General features: G+C 38.9%; 1 protein-coding gene across 1 annotated transcript in view; it reads right to left on the bottom strand.

The window, feature by feature from the left end:
- cfap74 (cilia and flagella associated protein 74) overlaps positions 1-8,272 on the bottom strand; it is a 57,844-nt gene extending 49,572 nt beyond the window's left edge. The window contains exons 1-13 of the mRNA XM_023331459.1: positions 8,180-8,272; positions 8,037-8,062; positions 7,730-7,827; positions 7,356-7,458; positions 5,366-5,536; positions 4,414-4,512; positions 4,094-4,198; positions 3,535-3,708; positions 3,255-3,365; positions 2,001-2,103; positions 1,547-1,704; positions 1,189-1,393; positions 71-238 (exon numbers count right to left, since the gene is read on the bottom strand). Of these exons, the coding sequence (XP_023187227.1) occupies positions 71-238; positions 1,189-1,393; positions 1,547-1,704; positions 2,001-2,103; positions 3,255-3,365; positions 3,535-3,708; positions 4,094-4,198; positions 4,414-4,512; positions 5,366-5,536; positions 7,356-7,458; positions 7,730-7,827; positions 8,037-8,062; positions 8,180-8,203 (1,545 nt within the window). The 5' untranslated portion in view covers positions 8,204-8,272. The remainder of the gene's footprint in view (positions 1-70; positions 239-1,188; positions 1,394-1,546; positions 1,705-2,000; positions 2,104-3,254; positions 3,366-3,534; positions 3,709-4,093; positions 4,199-4,413; positions 4,513-5,365; positions 5,537-7,355; positions 7,459-7,729; positions 7,828-8,036; positions 8,063-8,179) is intronic.
- Between the last annotated feature and the right edge of the window lie 5,044 nt (positions 8,273-13,316).

Genomic DNA, 13,316 nt, shown 5'->3' with positions numbered 1-13,316 from the left:
TATGGCTCTTTATATTTAGCAGTTCAGATGAATTTGCTTTAGACTGAAAGGTTGTGGTGTTTTAGCGCACCTTGCATTCTTGTTCCCACAGCCCGGAAAATTCCGGCTCTACAAGGAAGTCAGCAGGGGTGGTGTAGTCAGTGCGTTTGTGAACAATTTCCTCCATTTCCATTTCAAAGTTTTCGCCGTCAGAGGAGGTTGAAGAAGACTCGTAGATGGTACTGTAGTCTCTCTTATGCTGGGAAAATGTAAAGAAACACATTTGTGACCTCACATACAAACATTGTCGTGCCAAGGTTCCATAATACCCCTTGAACCTTTTCACATTTTGTCACGGAACAGCTCATTTATTGTATCACGCTCCCATTTTACGTGTTAAACCAACCCATTGCTATGGCTTTATGTTTAGAATTGCTGTCCTGCTGGAAGGCGAGCATTCACACCAGTGTAAAGTCTTTTGTGATGTCTAAAGCTGAGCTTACACAGCATGACTGTTACAGTAGCTGTCTTTAGCTCCAACTCAAACTGTACGACTACATCGCAGGGTTTAATAATTCACAGTTCACAAATGATAACTTCTCACATATTAGGGGCGTCGTACTCTTGAAATCAGAACCGCAAAGAACAAGAAGTAGAACATTTTGCAAATAAGGAAATGCTCGCCTGAGAATGAGAGGATCCTCCACAAACTCAAATGATTCCCAATCCTTACCATTCTGTGCAGTAAAAAGTGTAAAAGACATTCTTTTTGACTTCCACTTCCGTGTTGGCGTATGCACAGTGTGAGAGGTTCAGAGTTCGTTTTGAAGCGGACTGAACAGGGCTGGTGTGAATGCACCCTTAAAACTCTCTTTCATCAACCAAAACAGCTGTATCTGTACTGAGGCAGAGTGTATTTAGAAACAAGGCATTTGAGTTTCTAAAGGCGTTTATTTAAGGGTATCTGAGAAAACATAGCTAAATGCAAATGCACACCACACTTCTCAGACTATTTGTCATTGTTAAAAGGATGTTCAAATATTATGCTCTTTTCTTCTGTTAGTCACTATTTTCTGCTGTCAATCATATAAAATCCCAGGAAAAAGTATTGAACTTTGGCAGTTATTAAATGCCAAAATGTGAAAAACTTCTAGGTGTGTTAATACTTAATGGGACACAATAGCATCATAGACGCTGAGACCTTCTCACCAATATTGTTGATGGAGGGGCTGATGGAGGCTTAGGCTCCAGCTGAGACAGGAGCACCTCTTTTCCTTGCCTCAAAGATGAGAACTTGTCATGAGATGAGAGATTGGGAGGCGGTGCCTTGCTCCTCTTCTTGACCAGCTGTTCCTCCTGAAGCATTTTTGCAACAATCTCCAGTCTCTTTGACTTCTGGCTCTCTTCGAATTCCCTTAGAGGTGTAAATCAACAACACTGCATTATGCTGAAATGGGGTCATGTATTCCTCAGCACACAGAGAGAAAACACCCACACGTTGCTGCACAGAGTGGGAGTAGAGGACATACATGTAGCTAAGGAAAGAAGAGGAGAGAAGAGGACATACTGTTGTTTTCGTTTTGCCTCCTCTAGCTGTCTCTTCAGGTACACATGTTTGAAACCGTTGAAGCCTTGGGCCTCCAGGGAAGCTTTTAGTTGTCTTTCGTCTTGTTCTTTCTTCAGGACTTTTTTTTTGGCTCTTTTTTGCTGACCACGTAAACTCTCCTAAAGTAACAGAGCTAAATTAGGAGTGATATATTTGACAGAAGCATAATTATCTTTAATTGGAAAATACATACGTCAGGGGAAGTATGTATCATTCACACAGGCTGCATGCCATATGCATGCATAATAAAAAACAAACATTTCATTAAAACAGACAAAATGTTTTCAATTTTGTTGTTCCTTTTAATAACTCTAAAATGACAACGTATAAATAGGCCTCATAAGGCATCTGCAGGAAAAAAAAAAAAAAAACTGAAACAAAAAATAAAACACTTAGGTTCTGTTCTGCTGCTTACTTGATTGGCTGCTATGTTAGACTTTAGAGATTCAACAGCCTGTATCCTCCTTTCGATAAACTCCCTGTTCTGCTGCTCCTTCTCCGCCACTTGCTGATGTAACCTAGAAATAAAATGCACACAAACAGCGGCGTAGAGGTGTAGAGAAAACATGAGTGCGTTTGCTGTTCGGCAGAGGAGCAAACTCCACACGCAGCACAAAACCTTAGACCTGAGATGTGATTTGACAAAGCTATCCGTTCTTTATTTTTACGTCTTGTGACTGTTTTGGTGATATAGGTTCTTGCACACGGAAAAGATGTGAATTTCAACACTTTAAATAAACACTCTAATTGTTATCACACTTGCCCTATAATGAGTGTACTGGAACTGTCAAAAATGTTGCTTAGCATTCCTAACTAAACAGCTGATGCAGACAAAGCAGCTACAAAGAAAGGTAAGCAAAGCTTATTCATACAGTAGCAACACAGTGTCTGCTTTTGAGTTTGTGGCAAATTTTTATTTGACCAGAGGCGGCAGTTGTAAAAATCCTATTCTCCTTACAAACTAATGTCAATCTACCACAATTAGGTCCAGGGTTTGACCCATCTATATTTTGCATTTTCTGTCAGTGAGATAGTCTGATACCAAAAGAAAAACATTGAAACATCTCCTTTTTTGGATTCCGTAATACAGTACGGTTTTCATAAACCTGAACTTGCGTCGTAAATAATTCTCCATTTTGCATTATCCAGTTTGAATGATCCAGTTTGCATTTTAGCAATCTAAGTATTTCAGATTTTAAACTAGAGATGATTAAATGTAGTGAAGAAAACAGCTAAATAACTCTTTAGTACTGCGTAGCAACATGAAAACTAGAAGCCAGTTGAGTCATTATTCAATGACTCAACTCATTTCTTACCATACTTACACAGTGGACAACACAGAAAGGGCCTGTTTCCCATTGATGATATATGCAAATAAGCAATAAAAATCTTGTACAGGGCACAAGTGACAGATCAGTTTTATTTTTTAAAGTGGACAGAAGCCACGATGCCCATATTATGAACTAGTACCAGATTTTGATCCCTTTCGTTCTCATCTACAACACTGGTGTTGGAATCAAAGCCCCTACATATATCCTGTCTATTTTCCGTTTAATGCACTGACGCTGCACCAGTGAACAATCAATAGGACAGACCGACTCTCCTAAAAGTCATAGACAGTGACTGTCTTGTTGCGACGTAACTCTGTTTGGGGTTTATTGAGGATTACCTTTTATTGCTCTGCCTCAAGTACTTGGCAGCTATCTTTCGGTTTGCTCGAAACTCTTCAGTCTTCCTTTGACATTCGATCTCCTCCTTCCTCAGCTTGGCTGCCTGTTCACTATCAGAACACAAACAAGATTTCAAAACATTAAGGAAATGTGTTTTCCTTACTCCTATATGCCTGGAAAACAAAAGGGTTTGATCAATTGAGAAACAAAGATCAGGAAATGATAACGTATGCATTCTGTTTCAGTGTGATGAACGACGCAAGCTGTCGTTGGCCCTACTCCATGAAAAGCTTTATCCTGCGTTGACGGTTTTGGCTGACTTTCCTCTCCTGCTCCAACCTTGTTACCGCCTTCTGTGCTTTAAGGACCTCGAAGAGCTGCTCATCTTCCTCCATCTCTTGGTGGACTTTGGAGATGTTGCCAAGCTGCACCTCAATCATATTCAGCTCCATTCTTAGGAGAGGAGAAATTTGGAAGTAAGCAGAACAAAATGTACCGACGTCTTGTTGATGCGGGATTTAGTCTAGCACTTAACATGGGACTGCAGATAGGAGTCTGCAAGGGTTTATCAAACATCAAAACTGAAAAATAGTTTTGCAATGTTTGGAAATAAAAACCAACTTCAATTTATCTACAACTCAGCAATAATAACATAAGAAACTCTCGACAGTAAAGTCTTTCTCTTGGTTGCGTCGTATTTCTCATTCCTTTTTGTTTACTTCCTCAAAGCAGAGGCAGTGGGCAAATCAGAGCTAATGAGAGAACTGCCCTTTTCATGCAATTGGAGTGCCTGTCAAACCATGTTGGAACAAACAAACCGTCTTCACGTTGAACCCACTCTTGTTGCCTCAGTTTGGTGTGGATTTGGCCTTCCAGCTTTTCTTCATTCTGCAGGTTTTGACACAACAACTCATGCTGGGTTCTCAGTCGAAACACCGCCACACTGTTAATTAAGAACAGGAATGAGTGAAGAAAATGCTATCTATAACCTTTTTTTTAGATAACTGTATAGCTGAGACTGCATGGCACAGCATTCGTAGCCTCACAGACACAAATACTGTTCTATTTGAAATAGGCTTCTTCAGGATGCTACTTACTTAAAGAACTGCAGTAAATGTCCACCCCTGGTGCAGATGAATTTATTTATTTTATATTCACCTGTTGTCGTTTGCCTTCTGCTGCTCTATTTCCCACTCCAGTTGGTCCTTCTGCTCCAAGCAGCATTTTATATTATGACAGCAAATGTTCAGCTTTTCTCTAAAAAGAAAAAAAAAAAGTTGAAAAATGAAAAGCTACACTGGTGAAAGTTTTCTTTTTCATTTTACATCTTGACATGTTAAATCCACAAACTTGAATATACACAAACTTCCTTATTTTTTTTTGAAATGTGGCAAAATGTGCAACGGTTGAATCCTAAAAAAAAATAAACTAATTTAGTCAGTATATTCTGGAAGTTGAAAAATTTATTTTGATTGGTGTAAAATGCTGAAATTATTACTCGTTTTCTTCAGGGAGGGAAAAAAAAGCTACATTCTGTGACTGATGGAAAATGCTCCTGATAGAGGAAACCGATGTAGACTGTAACATAACAAATGAAGACCGTTTGAAAGCCAGCTGTGCTTATGTTCCATAAAACTGATGCTTAGTCAGAAAGCACTAAAGCTCCACACTGACCACTGCTGCTTTGTGCTGAATGATGATGACTGACATTTCTATGGAGACTGCATCACAGTTCATCAGGTGCTTAATGGCTTGCCATGGAGACAAATAAAAACAGGGAAGAAAAGTGAAGGGAGAGGTCATTACTAGAAATGTTCGCTCTCTGGCAGGAATGATTTCCCACATATTGCTGAATCAATTGGTCCAAAAATGATTTCCCCCATGTGATAAGGGCAACAGAGCGAAGATTATGGAAAACAGGAAAAACAAAACAAAACAAAGGGACCAACCTGTACAAAGCCTCAAACCTCAACACAAACCATTTGAGACAATGAGGCCGGCGTGGATGTGTAATGTGGAGGTGTTTGCCAATTCCAGAGAGGCACATGCAATTTGATCCGGGCTAAACAGGAAAGTTAGCTCTAGAGGTCGATGAGTGGCAGGTCCAGACCTGGTTTTCTGCACGTCATGCTCCTTCTGTCGATAAAACGAGTCAATCTGGTCCAGGTTTCGTTTCAGCTTGAACATCCGTGCTATCTCGGCAAAACTCCTCTGCTTGCTATTGTTGGCCACAGGTGCAAAGTCGCCGGCGCCATCGCCATGGCCCTCGCCCTCGTCCTCACTTGGGAATGACGAAGAAGGACACATGAGGAAAATGTATTGCATAGTTAATGTACATCCTGGATGTGAGTTATGTAAATATAAGAATTTACGGTGCTGGCCACAGTTTTTGGTGCAACTGTGACCTGGTTTACTGCAGTTACAGATTCTCACAATGAAAACTGTTAAGTAATCCAAGCTTTAATTAAGCAGATTTATCAAGTGGGGTGGGGGGGACATCTAATGTGATGAAATAATACATTTTAGCTAAATTAACTGTATGTATGTATGACATTTACTAAGGTGGAATATTCAGACAAGGAGACCTTAGAGTTGATTGGCAGAGGCAACAAAAATCCACCACAAAACTTTACAGCAGGCATGATGTGCTTTTCCACATAATTGTCCTTGGTTTCATGCCAAATTCTAGCACAGAGTTCAAGTTAAAGTTCCAACTCCGTGTTTACATTAGTTACTGCTTCTTTTCTGGCAGAACTCCCCCCAAAAACAGCTTGGCATGCGGATAGCATTTAATGATTGTAAGGGAGACTTTGTGATCTGCAGATTTCATTGGTTTCCTTGGTTGGGATTATAATGTATTTTCCAAGCACACAGTGCCATTTTGTAGCACAATCGAGAAACGGTTCATTTGAGTTGCTGTAAGAATGCTATTTATATGGAATATGACTTAAAAGAAATTTGATTTCGCAATTTAAAGCCTTGAAATTGGGCCTTTGTCTTTTTAAGAACTCCTGTTCGTTCTGAAAATCCGCCTTCAGAAAGTCATCACACATCGCTCCTCTGTTGACCCTTTAACGACATTTTTACCAAGGTTGCAGTGAGATTAGCTCCTATAGTGAGCTATAGTGAGCTCAGCAGATGCAGTTGTTTGCTGATTGCTGCTGGCTAGTCTGAGGGAGCTGAGCGGGGAGCCACTGGGGGAGAGCTGCCCAGTGAGGCGGATGCTCGGAAACTGCAGCTCCAAGGGGGGAGCTGAGCCTCAAAGGCAACGTTTGGTCCACCGAGGCATTTTCCACTGCTGAATGGTTGCCACGGGTGATTGAAGGACTTTCCACAAACATGCATGAAACAATCAAGGCAACACTCCAGGTATGTTTATGGTGGAAGAATCACATAACAAGCTCAAAAAAGTTGATTCTACCTAACACTGCCCCTTTAAGAATCAAGTCTCTACCAGTAAGTATCGGCTACTTTTTATTCCCTTTCCATTCTGCTCACATGGTTGCACAATTAATATGAGACCTTATACAGACTAATAGCCACAGGATAAAAGAAACCGCCCTCAGTTTCTTGTTATATTTCTACTCCAAGGACACAATACAGTCTGTTAATAGTTACTAACTGAGATCCTACAAATGCTTATCAAACAGTAAAAATAAATACATAATATTCACAGCAAATATATTGGGAGTGGAACCATTATCCCATAATTTAACTAAGCCACCTGTGGTTTTGATAAAAACAAAATAAACCCAAATTAAAGATTGGATTGTTCTTCACAATGAGATTAGGCTACTGCAATAAAAGAGGGATTGTTTTTTTTTTTTTTTTTTTTTGTGGTTTGTTTGTTTTTTACAGCTCTTTAACTGGCCGTGCCAATAATTTTGTCTGGCACTGCACTTACTGCAGTTATTCTTGGAGAGTCTGGTTGCACTCTGAGCATATGATGGCGAAAATAGAAGCTGTCAGTGCTTGATAAACTAGATAATAAAGTGTTTGATGTCAAACAGTTCCATACTGGGACCACTGTAACAGAGAGAAGTGGAAAGGTGCAGAACTGGATAAATATGAGTAAATCAATGAATAATAGAAATACTTACTCAGATAATTCCTCCACCCAGTCCAAATCAGGAGGAGGGGCTGGCTCTTCATGAAAATATACATCCTCCACCTCCACCACCTCTTCCTCTGCCTCTTCCTCCTCTGATTTTGAAGACATTAATAAAAGATAAATCTTTGACATATCCTTTCTCTCATTATTGTGACATTTAGCAAGCAGAAATATATATATATTTTTTTTGGTAAATCCGACTAAATCTGACCTAAAACAAGACAAGTTTGGTTTGATTTAACTTCAGACAAGGAGGGGGGGAAATGAGTCTTTTAATTCTGCGTATGTACTTCAGTATGTGTTTTTTTTTTTTTTTTTTCTTTTCCATGTAGCTTTAGTCTGAAGCCCGAAGCTGCTTCTTACCCTCTGTTTCATCAAAACTGCGGAGGATCACGTCGAAGAGTCCAGACTTCAGAGACCCGCCTTCAGGTGCGCACTCGAACTCCTCAAAGTCCATCAAGCTTTGATTAAGATTCAACAGTCAAACTTATCGAAATGATAACATTGTGGCTTTCAATGAACAATCAAAATGAGCTAAATTAAGGAAAGTGTTGACAGAAGCAAAACAAACACAAAAGAGCCACATTATTATTTTTTATTATTTTAAAACACCGTTGTTTCCAAAGTTCACAGAAACAAAGAATACCTGAGCAGACGGTGAGTGATTTACCTGATAGGTGCTGCTAACTCGGAATGCTAGAAAGCAAAAAAAACAAAACAAACAAACTAGTGAAGCATATGGGTATTTTTAAAATGCGTCACGTTTAAAATAACAAACACATCAACAACTAGCAAAAAACACGAACCAAATACCTGCTTAGTGAGGCTTTTCCTCATTGTTTCACCAAACAACCTTTTATGAAGTAAGTTTTATCCTCGCTTACTGTCGCTGTTTCCAAGGAGACGAGTCGCAAGGAGGCGGGGCTTAACCCTGAAGTTGAAAAAAAAAAAAAAAAAAAAAAACAGCCTGTCATTTTCGCTCATGAAATTGAACCCCCGCTGAGAGGACGTTGCTGGCGACTGATGTTTTTTTTTCTGTGTAAAGTGAAGTGTGTTTATCGAGAAAAAGAGTTTTGGTTAGAACATGCTTTTTTTTTTTTCATACTTCCTGTAAACGCACGAAATTATAATCCTAGAGAGATAAATCCCTTTGTCCTGCAGTGTTGTTGCCACGCACAAGAGTGGATGAGTTCCCACTAGATACCTACAGTGGTGGTTGACAACTATTTTATTAGCAATGCAGATTTTTATTATTGTTGCAAAGGTAAATTTGGTTGACTGACTGCAAAAAAAAAAAGTTTGTACATTTTTCTTCCGCCAACTTTTCTGCAAATACATCTCTAAAGAAGGAGCCGACCGTAAAGCCATTTGTTCAGTTCAGTTCTAAAGAATGAATTTGTAAAAATCAGATGGTTACTTTGAAGCAACGCAAAGGGAGGAAAAACGACAACTTTGATTGAAGATCTTTATTGATTTTTTAAACTCTTCTGCAATTAAAAATGTTGTCTTAAAAATGAATATTTTCTTTGTGTTTCTTGTGACATTTTTCATGTCTGCAGAGAAAAGGTCAAAACTAATTTTTTTATTTAAAAAAACAGGAGAGATATACATAATTTATGAAACTAAAGAAAAAGGTTTGATTTATAATTTTCCTCTGGAATTAATAAAATATTTTTGAATTTGAAACTATAAACATTTATACTGATCTTTTCATTTTTTTCAGAGCTGTAATCAAGCTACGTTGTTGTATTTTCACTTTTTGGATTCGTATATTCTGCTCTTGCTTTGTTGATAGTACACCTTGCTGTTTTTATCTAAAGAAAAACAAAATATTTTGTTCATCCCGGAGTCCCAGTGGATATTCCAGGATGTGCGAAAGGATTTGAATCACTAGTCTTTTTGTTTTTTTCTCTCACAGCAGGGCGAGTGCTTTCTGCATTCACACAGAACCACTCTGACCACATGAAAAAGGAAACATTTTATGAATAAAATGCAAAAGGCATTTAGACAGAAAGTGAGACATAAGCAGTGGACTTTAAAACGCCTGCACACCCATGTTAAAATGCCAGATTTTTAAAGTGTACAATAAGGGAGCAAGACAGTTGTTCTCTCAGCCTTTCCAGATATTGCAGTGAAAATGTATCCTGTGTTTATTCACCAGACAAACTGGTCTGAGACAAAAACCCCCAAAAATATACAATTACTTGGTTCCCTAATTGTACACAGCTTCTAACTTTCAATTTGTTGAACTTTTGATTTAGCTTTACCATTCAATCCTCATGGTTCACGCCTCCTATCAGCTATACTGAATCTCATTAACCAGGAAATAAGATTCAGTTGTCCTGGTGGCTGTTACGCCCCCTTAGATCTAGGGGTCCAGGGGCGGTAACATAAAATGTATCCAGAGATAAAAGTGGAATGAAAAAATGATTTATTACAAAATGAAGGTTTTCACAGAACCAAGACATAATACAACTTAACCCAATTAAACAAAAGTAAAGGACCAACAAATGCAGAAAACACTGAGTGCAAATTAACTAACAAGATGTGCAAACACATCAGTCTAAAGTAACTCAAAACAACCAAAAGGAAAGGACAAAAGGGAGCACCAAAACCTCCCAAACACAAGCCTCTAGCTTGTTCAAGGTTTATCTAAAGCAGCTTCAAACCACTTAGCAAAATAAGCAAGAACAAAATTGTTCAAACTGTCCAAAACAGTCACCAAACACGGAAGGTGGGGGTCAGCTTCACACGACCCCTTCCTGCTAGCTGCCCCTGCTGGAGGAATGAACTCAGACATCTTTTATATGATGCAGGTGGGTCTCATCAACGTCTGATTGGCTTTGCTGCTCCAATAGGGTGGCTGCTCTCCTGCAGCTCCTAGGCAGCCAATCAGAAAACTGTGCCCGCACAGCTGATCCTGCATAATAGAAAAAAACAAAGCCTGCACAGCCTCAAGAGGCCAGGGGCCGTAACAGTGGCTTATAGTTTTAACATTGTGTCCAATTGCTTAAGCCATATTTTCAAGTACTTTACAAATCATCAAAAAATAATCCTGTTATCAGTGAGGAGAAAGGGACAACTAAGTATACTTCATGGGATGACGGTGACCTCAACAGTGATGTTGCTGTACTGCCTGCACTGTATTATACACTGTGTTCCAAATTATTATGCAAATTGGACTAAAGTGTCATAAAATAATTTTTTTTGTTGTGCTATTAAATGTATAGATGGTATTGTGCGTCATGGCTCTTTGAATCACTATAATTAATTTCAGAGAGCTGGTTGATTAGTTTGTCTGGTGAGCTCAATTAAAGGAAATCTACTTAAGAAGGATGTTCCACATTATTAAGCAGGCCACAGGTTTCAAGCAATATGGGAAAGAGAAAGGATCTGTCTGCTGACCTAAATCATCAGATAGTGTAGTGTCGTATGACAAGGTATGAAAACATTAGATATTTAATGAAAACTGAAGCGTTATCATCGTACTGTGAAGAGATTTGTGACTGATTCAGAACAAAGATGGTTTGTACAGATAAAGGCAAAATGAGGAAGGTTTCTGTTAGACAAATTCATCGGATTAAGAGAGCAGCTGTTAAAATGCCCTTACAAAGCAGCAAACAGTTATTTGAAGCTGCTGGTTCCTCTGGAACCTCAAGGTGGAGGATCCTCCAGAGGCTTGTGGTGCATGAACCTACTATTGGGCCCCTAACCAGAGCTCACAAGCAGAACCGGTCCCAGTGGGCCCAGCCGTACATGAAGATTAATTTTCAAACAGACTTGTTCACTGATGACTGCAGTGCAACCCTGGATGGTCCAGATGGATGCAGTAGTGGATTGGTGGTGGACGGCCACCACATCCCAACAGGCTGTGACGTCAGCAAGGAGGTGGTGGAGTCATGCTTTGGGCCGAAGTCACATTGGTGAATCATTGGTGGAGAATCATTGGTCGGCCCCTTCAGAGTCCCTGAAGGTGTGAAAATGACCTCAGCAAAGTATATGGACTTTCTGACCGATCATTTTCTTTCATGGTTCAAAAGAGCCGTATCTTCAGTAGTAAAATCATCTTCATGCATGACAATGAATGCTGCAAGGAATACCACTGTGTTATTGGCTGCTATGAGAAACTCATGGTGTGGTCACCATCCTCCTCTGACCTCTGACCTCAACCCCATTGAGAACCTTTGGAGTTTCCTGAAGCAGAAGATCTGAGGGTGGAATGCAGTTCATATCAACCCAGCAGCTCTGGGAAGGTTTTCTAACATCCTGCAAAGAAATTCAAGCAGAAACTTTCCACAAACTCACAAGTTCAATGGATCAAGAATTGTGCTGTGATATGAAAGAAGGTCCTATGTTAATATGTAACTCGGTCTGTTAAGATGTTTTTGATTGAAATAGCTTTTGATTTTAGCTTTTATGACCACTTAATGCTGCACATTCAAAGAATGACTGTTTGTAGTTTATTATAATCCATAAAATGTTTAGAAAATCTGCTGTGCATAATAATTTGGAACATTTTGCATTTTGAGCTTCTTTATTTTTGAAAACTGTTCTCATTGGGAGCTTTGTTCAGTAAAATTTGATTTATACTGTAATAGTTCATGACTTGAAAATTATACTGACCATGATTTGCATTGACCATTTAAGAAAATCTGAGAAAATATCACTTGCATAATAATGTGGAGCACGATGTAAAGTCTAGACTAAGGAGAAGGAATGAAAGGCAGAAGCAATTTTCTTCTGAACAAAATGTCCAAGGCAGGCTAAGCTCTCCCACAGTCTTGTTTTATGGTCTACTACTATTACTAGTACTACTACTTCTTCCTAGTAGTTATCTGAAAATAGCTACTAGGAAGTTAAAAATGAATAAGGATTTTTTTTTTTTTAGAATCACAATGAGTTTAAATCAACCAAACCGTGGCTTTAAGGGAAGAAAGCAAAGGCCTCTTTTTGTTTTTGAGCAAGGTATTGTGAGTAAATATTTTTCAGTCATGATGTGTGACGCTGAGCAACTGTGAAACAAAAGCAATACAGTGAAAGCGTGAGGAAAATAGTGAAAATGTATGTGTGACATGTAATATTAGTTTGAGGAAGAAGGCATGTTATGGATATCTACTTCTTGGAAATGTTAACTTCTGAAGGTTTAAGCTAAATCATAATCAGTTTCCTGTGACCATGTCAAAGTTCCAAAAGAACTGAAATCGTCTAAGGTTCTGTGGAAGGATAAAATGTTACGCAGTTCGGAACGAGTCAATTAACCTGCTCTCCTTGCGCTCAGCAGCAGGCAGGGGTCAATCTCCATTGACCACAATGGAATGGAAGGAATAGAAAACTTGTTCATGGCATAAATGATACCTAAGATATGTTTTCTGGTCCATATGCGACCCCTGATTAAATGTTGCCCTGGATGACTGCCACTGTGGGATCATTTAAAAAAAAACAAAAAAACACACACAGCTATTCTTCTCTAACTTTTAAAAGCGGCTGTGTATTTACATTGTGGCTCACTTTAGGAAGATACAACATGGCCGAAATATTGCCAGAGACATACAGCGCATTGGATTTATTCAGTGTGCTCCATTTGGATCATTTGTGTAAGCATGTTTCCCTCTAGCATTTATTGCTGCTAGTTTGAAAGTGTTTTGTTTGCTTTTACAATAAATACACATCACATCCCACTTTTAACATTTAAAATTGCTTTTCTTTTCTTTTTTTTTTTGTTGGGTGAAGCCAGAAATAGGGTGAAGAGAGAGATTTTGCAAAGTTGAGCCATGAAGATCTCCAGCTTTAGACACAATGCGAGCTTGATCCTAACCTCCTATATCCTTTAATATGATTTATTTTAATGCTGTCTGGGGTGTTCTTTTACTTTCTTTTTTTTTTTTTTACTGTACCGACATCTAATCTTTGATCACTTCCTCTGAGATTACCATAAATCTGGTAAAACTAG

Source organism: Xiphophorus maculatus, chromosome 1 (assembly GCF_002775205.1).
Source record: "Xiphophorus maculatus strain JP 163 A chromosome 1, X_maculatus-5.0-male, whole genome shotgun sequence".
In the NCBI taxonomy this organism is placed as follows: domain Eukaryota; kingdom Metazoa; phylum Chordata; class Actinopteri; order Cyprinodontiformes; family Poeciliidae; genus Xiphophorus; species Xiphophorus maculatus.
This window is presented reverse-complemented; position numbering and strand designations above follow the sequence as displayed.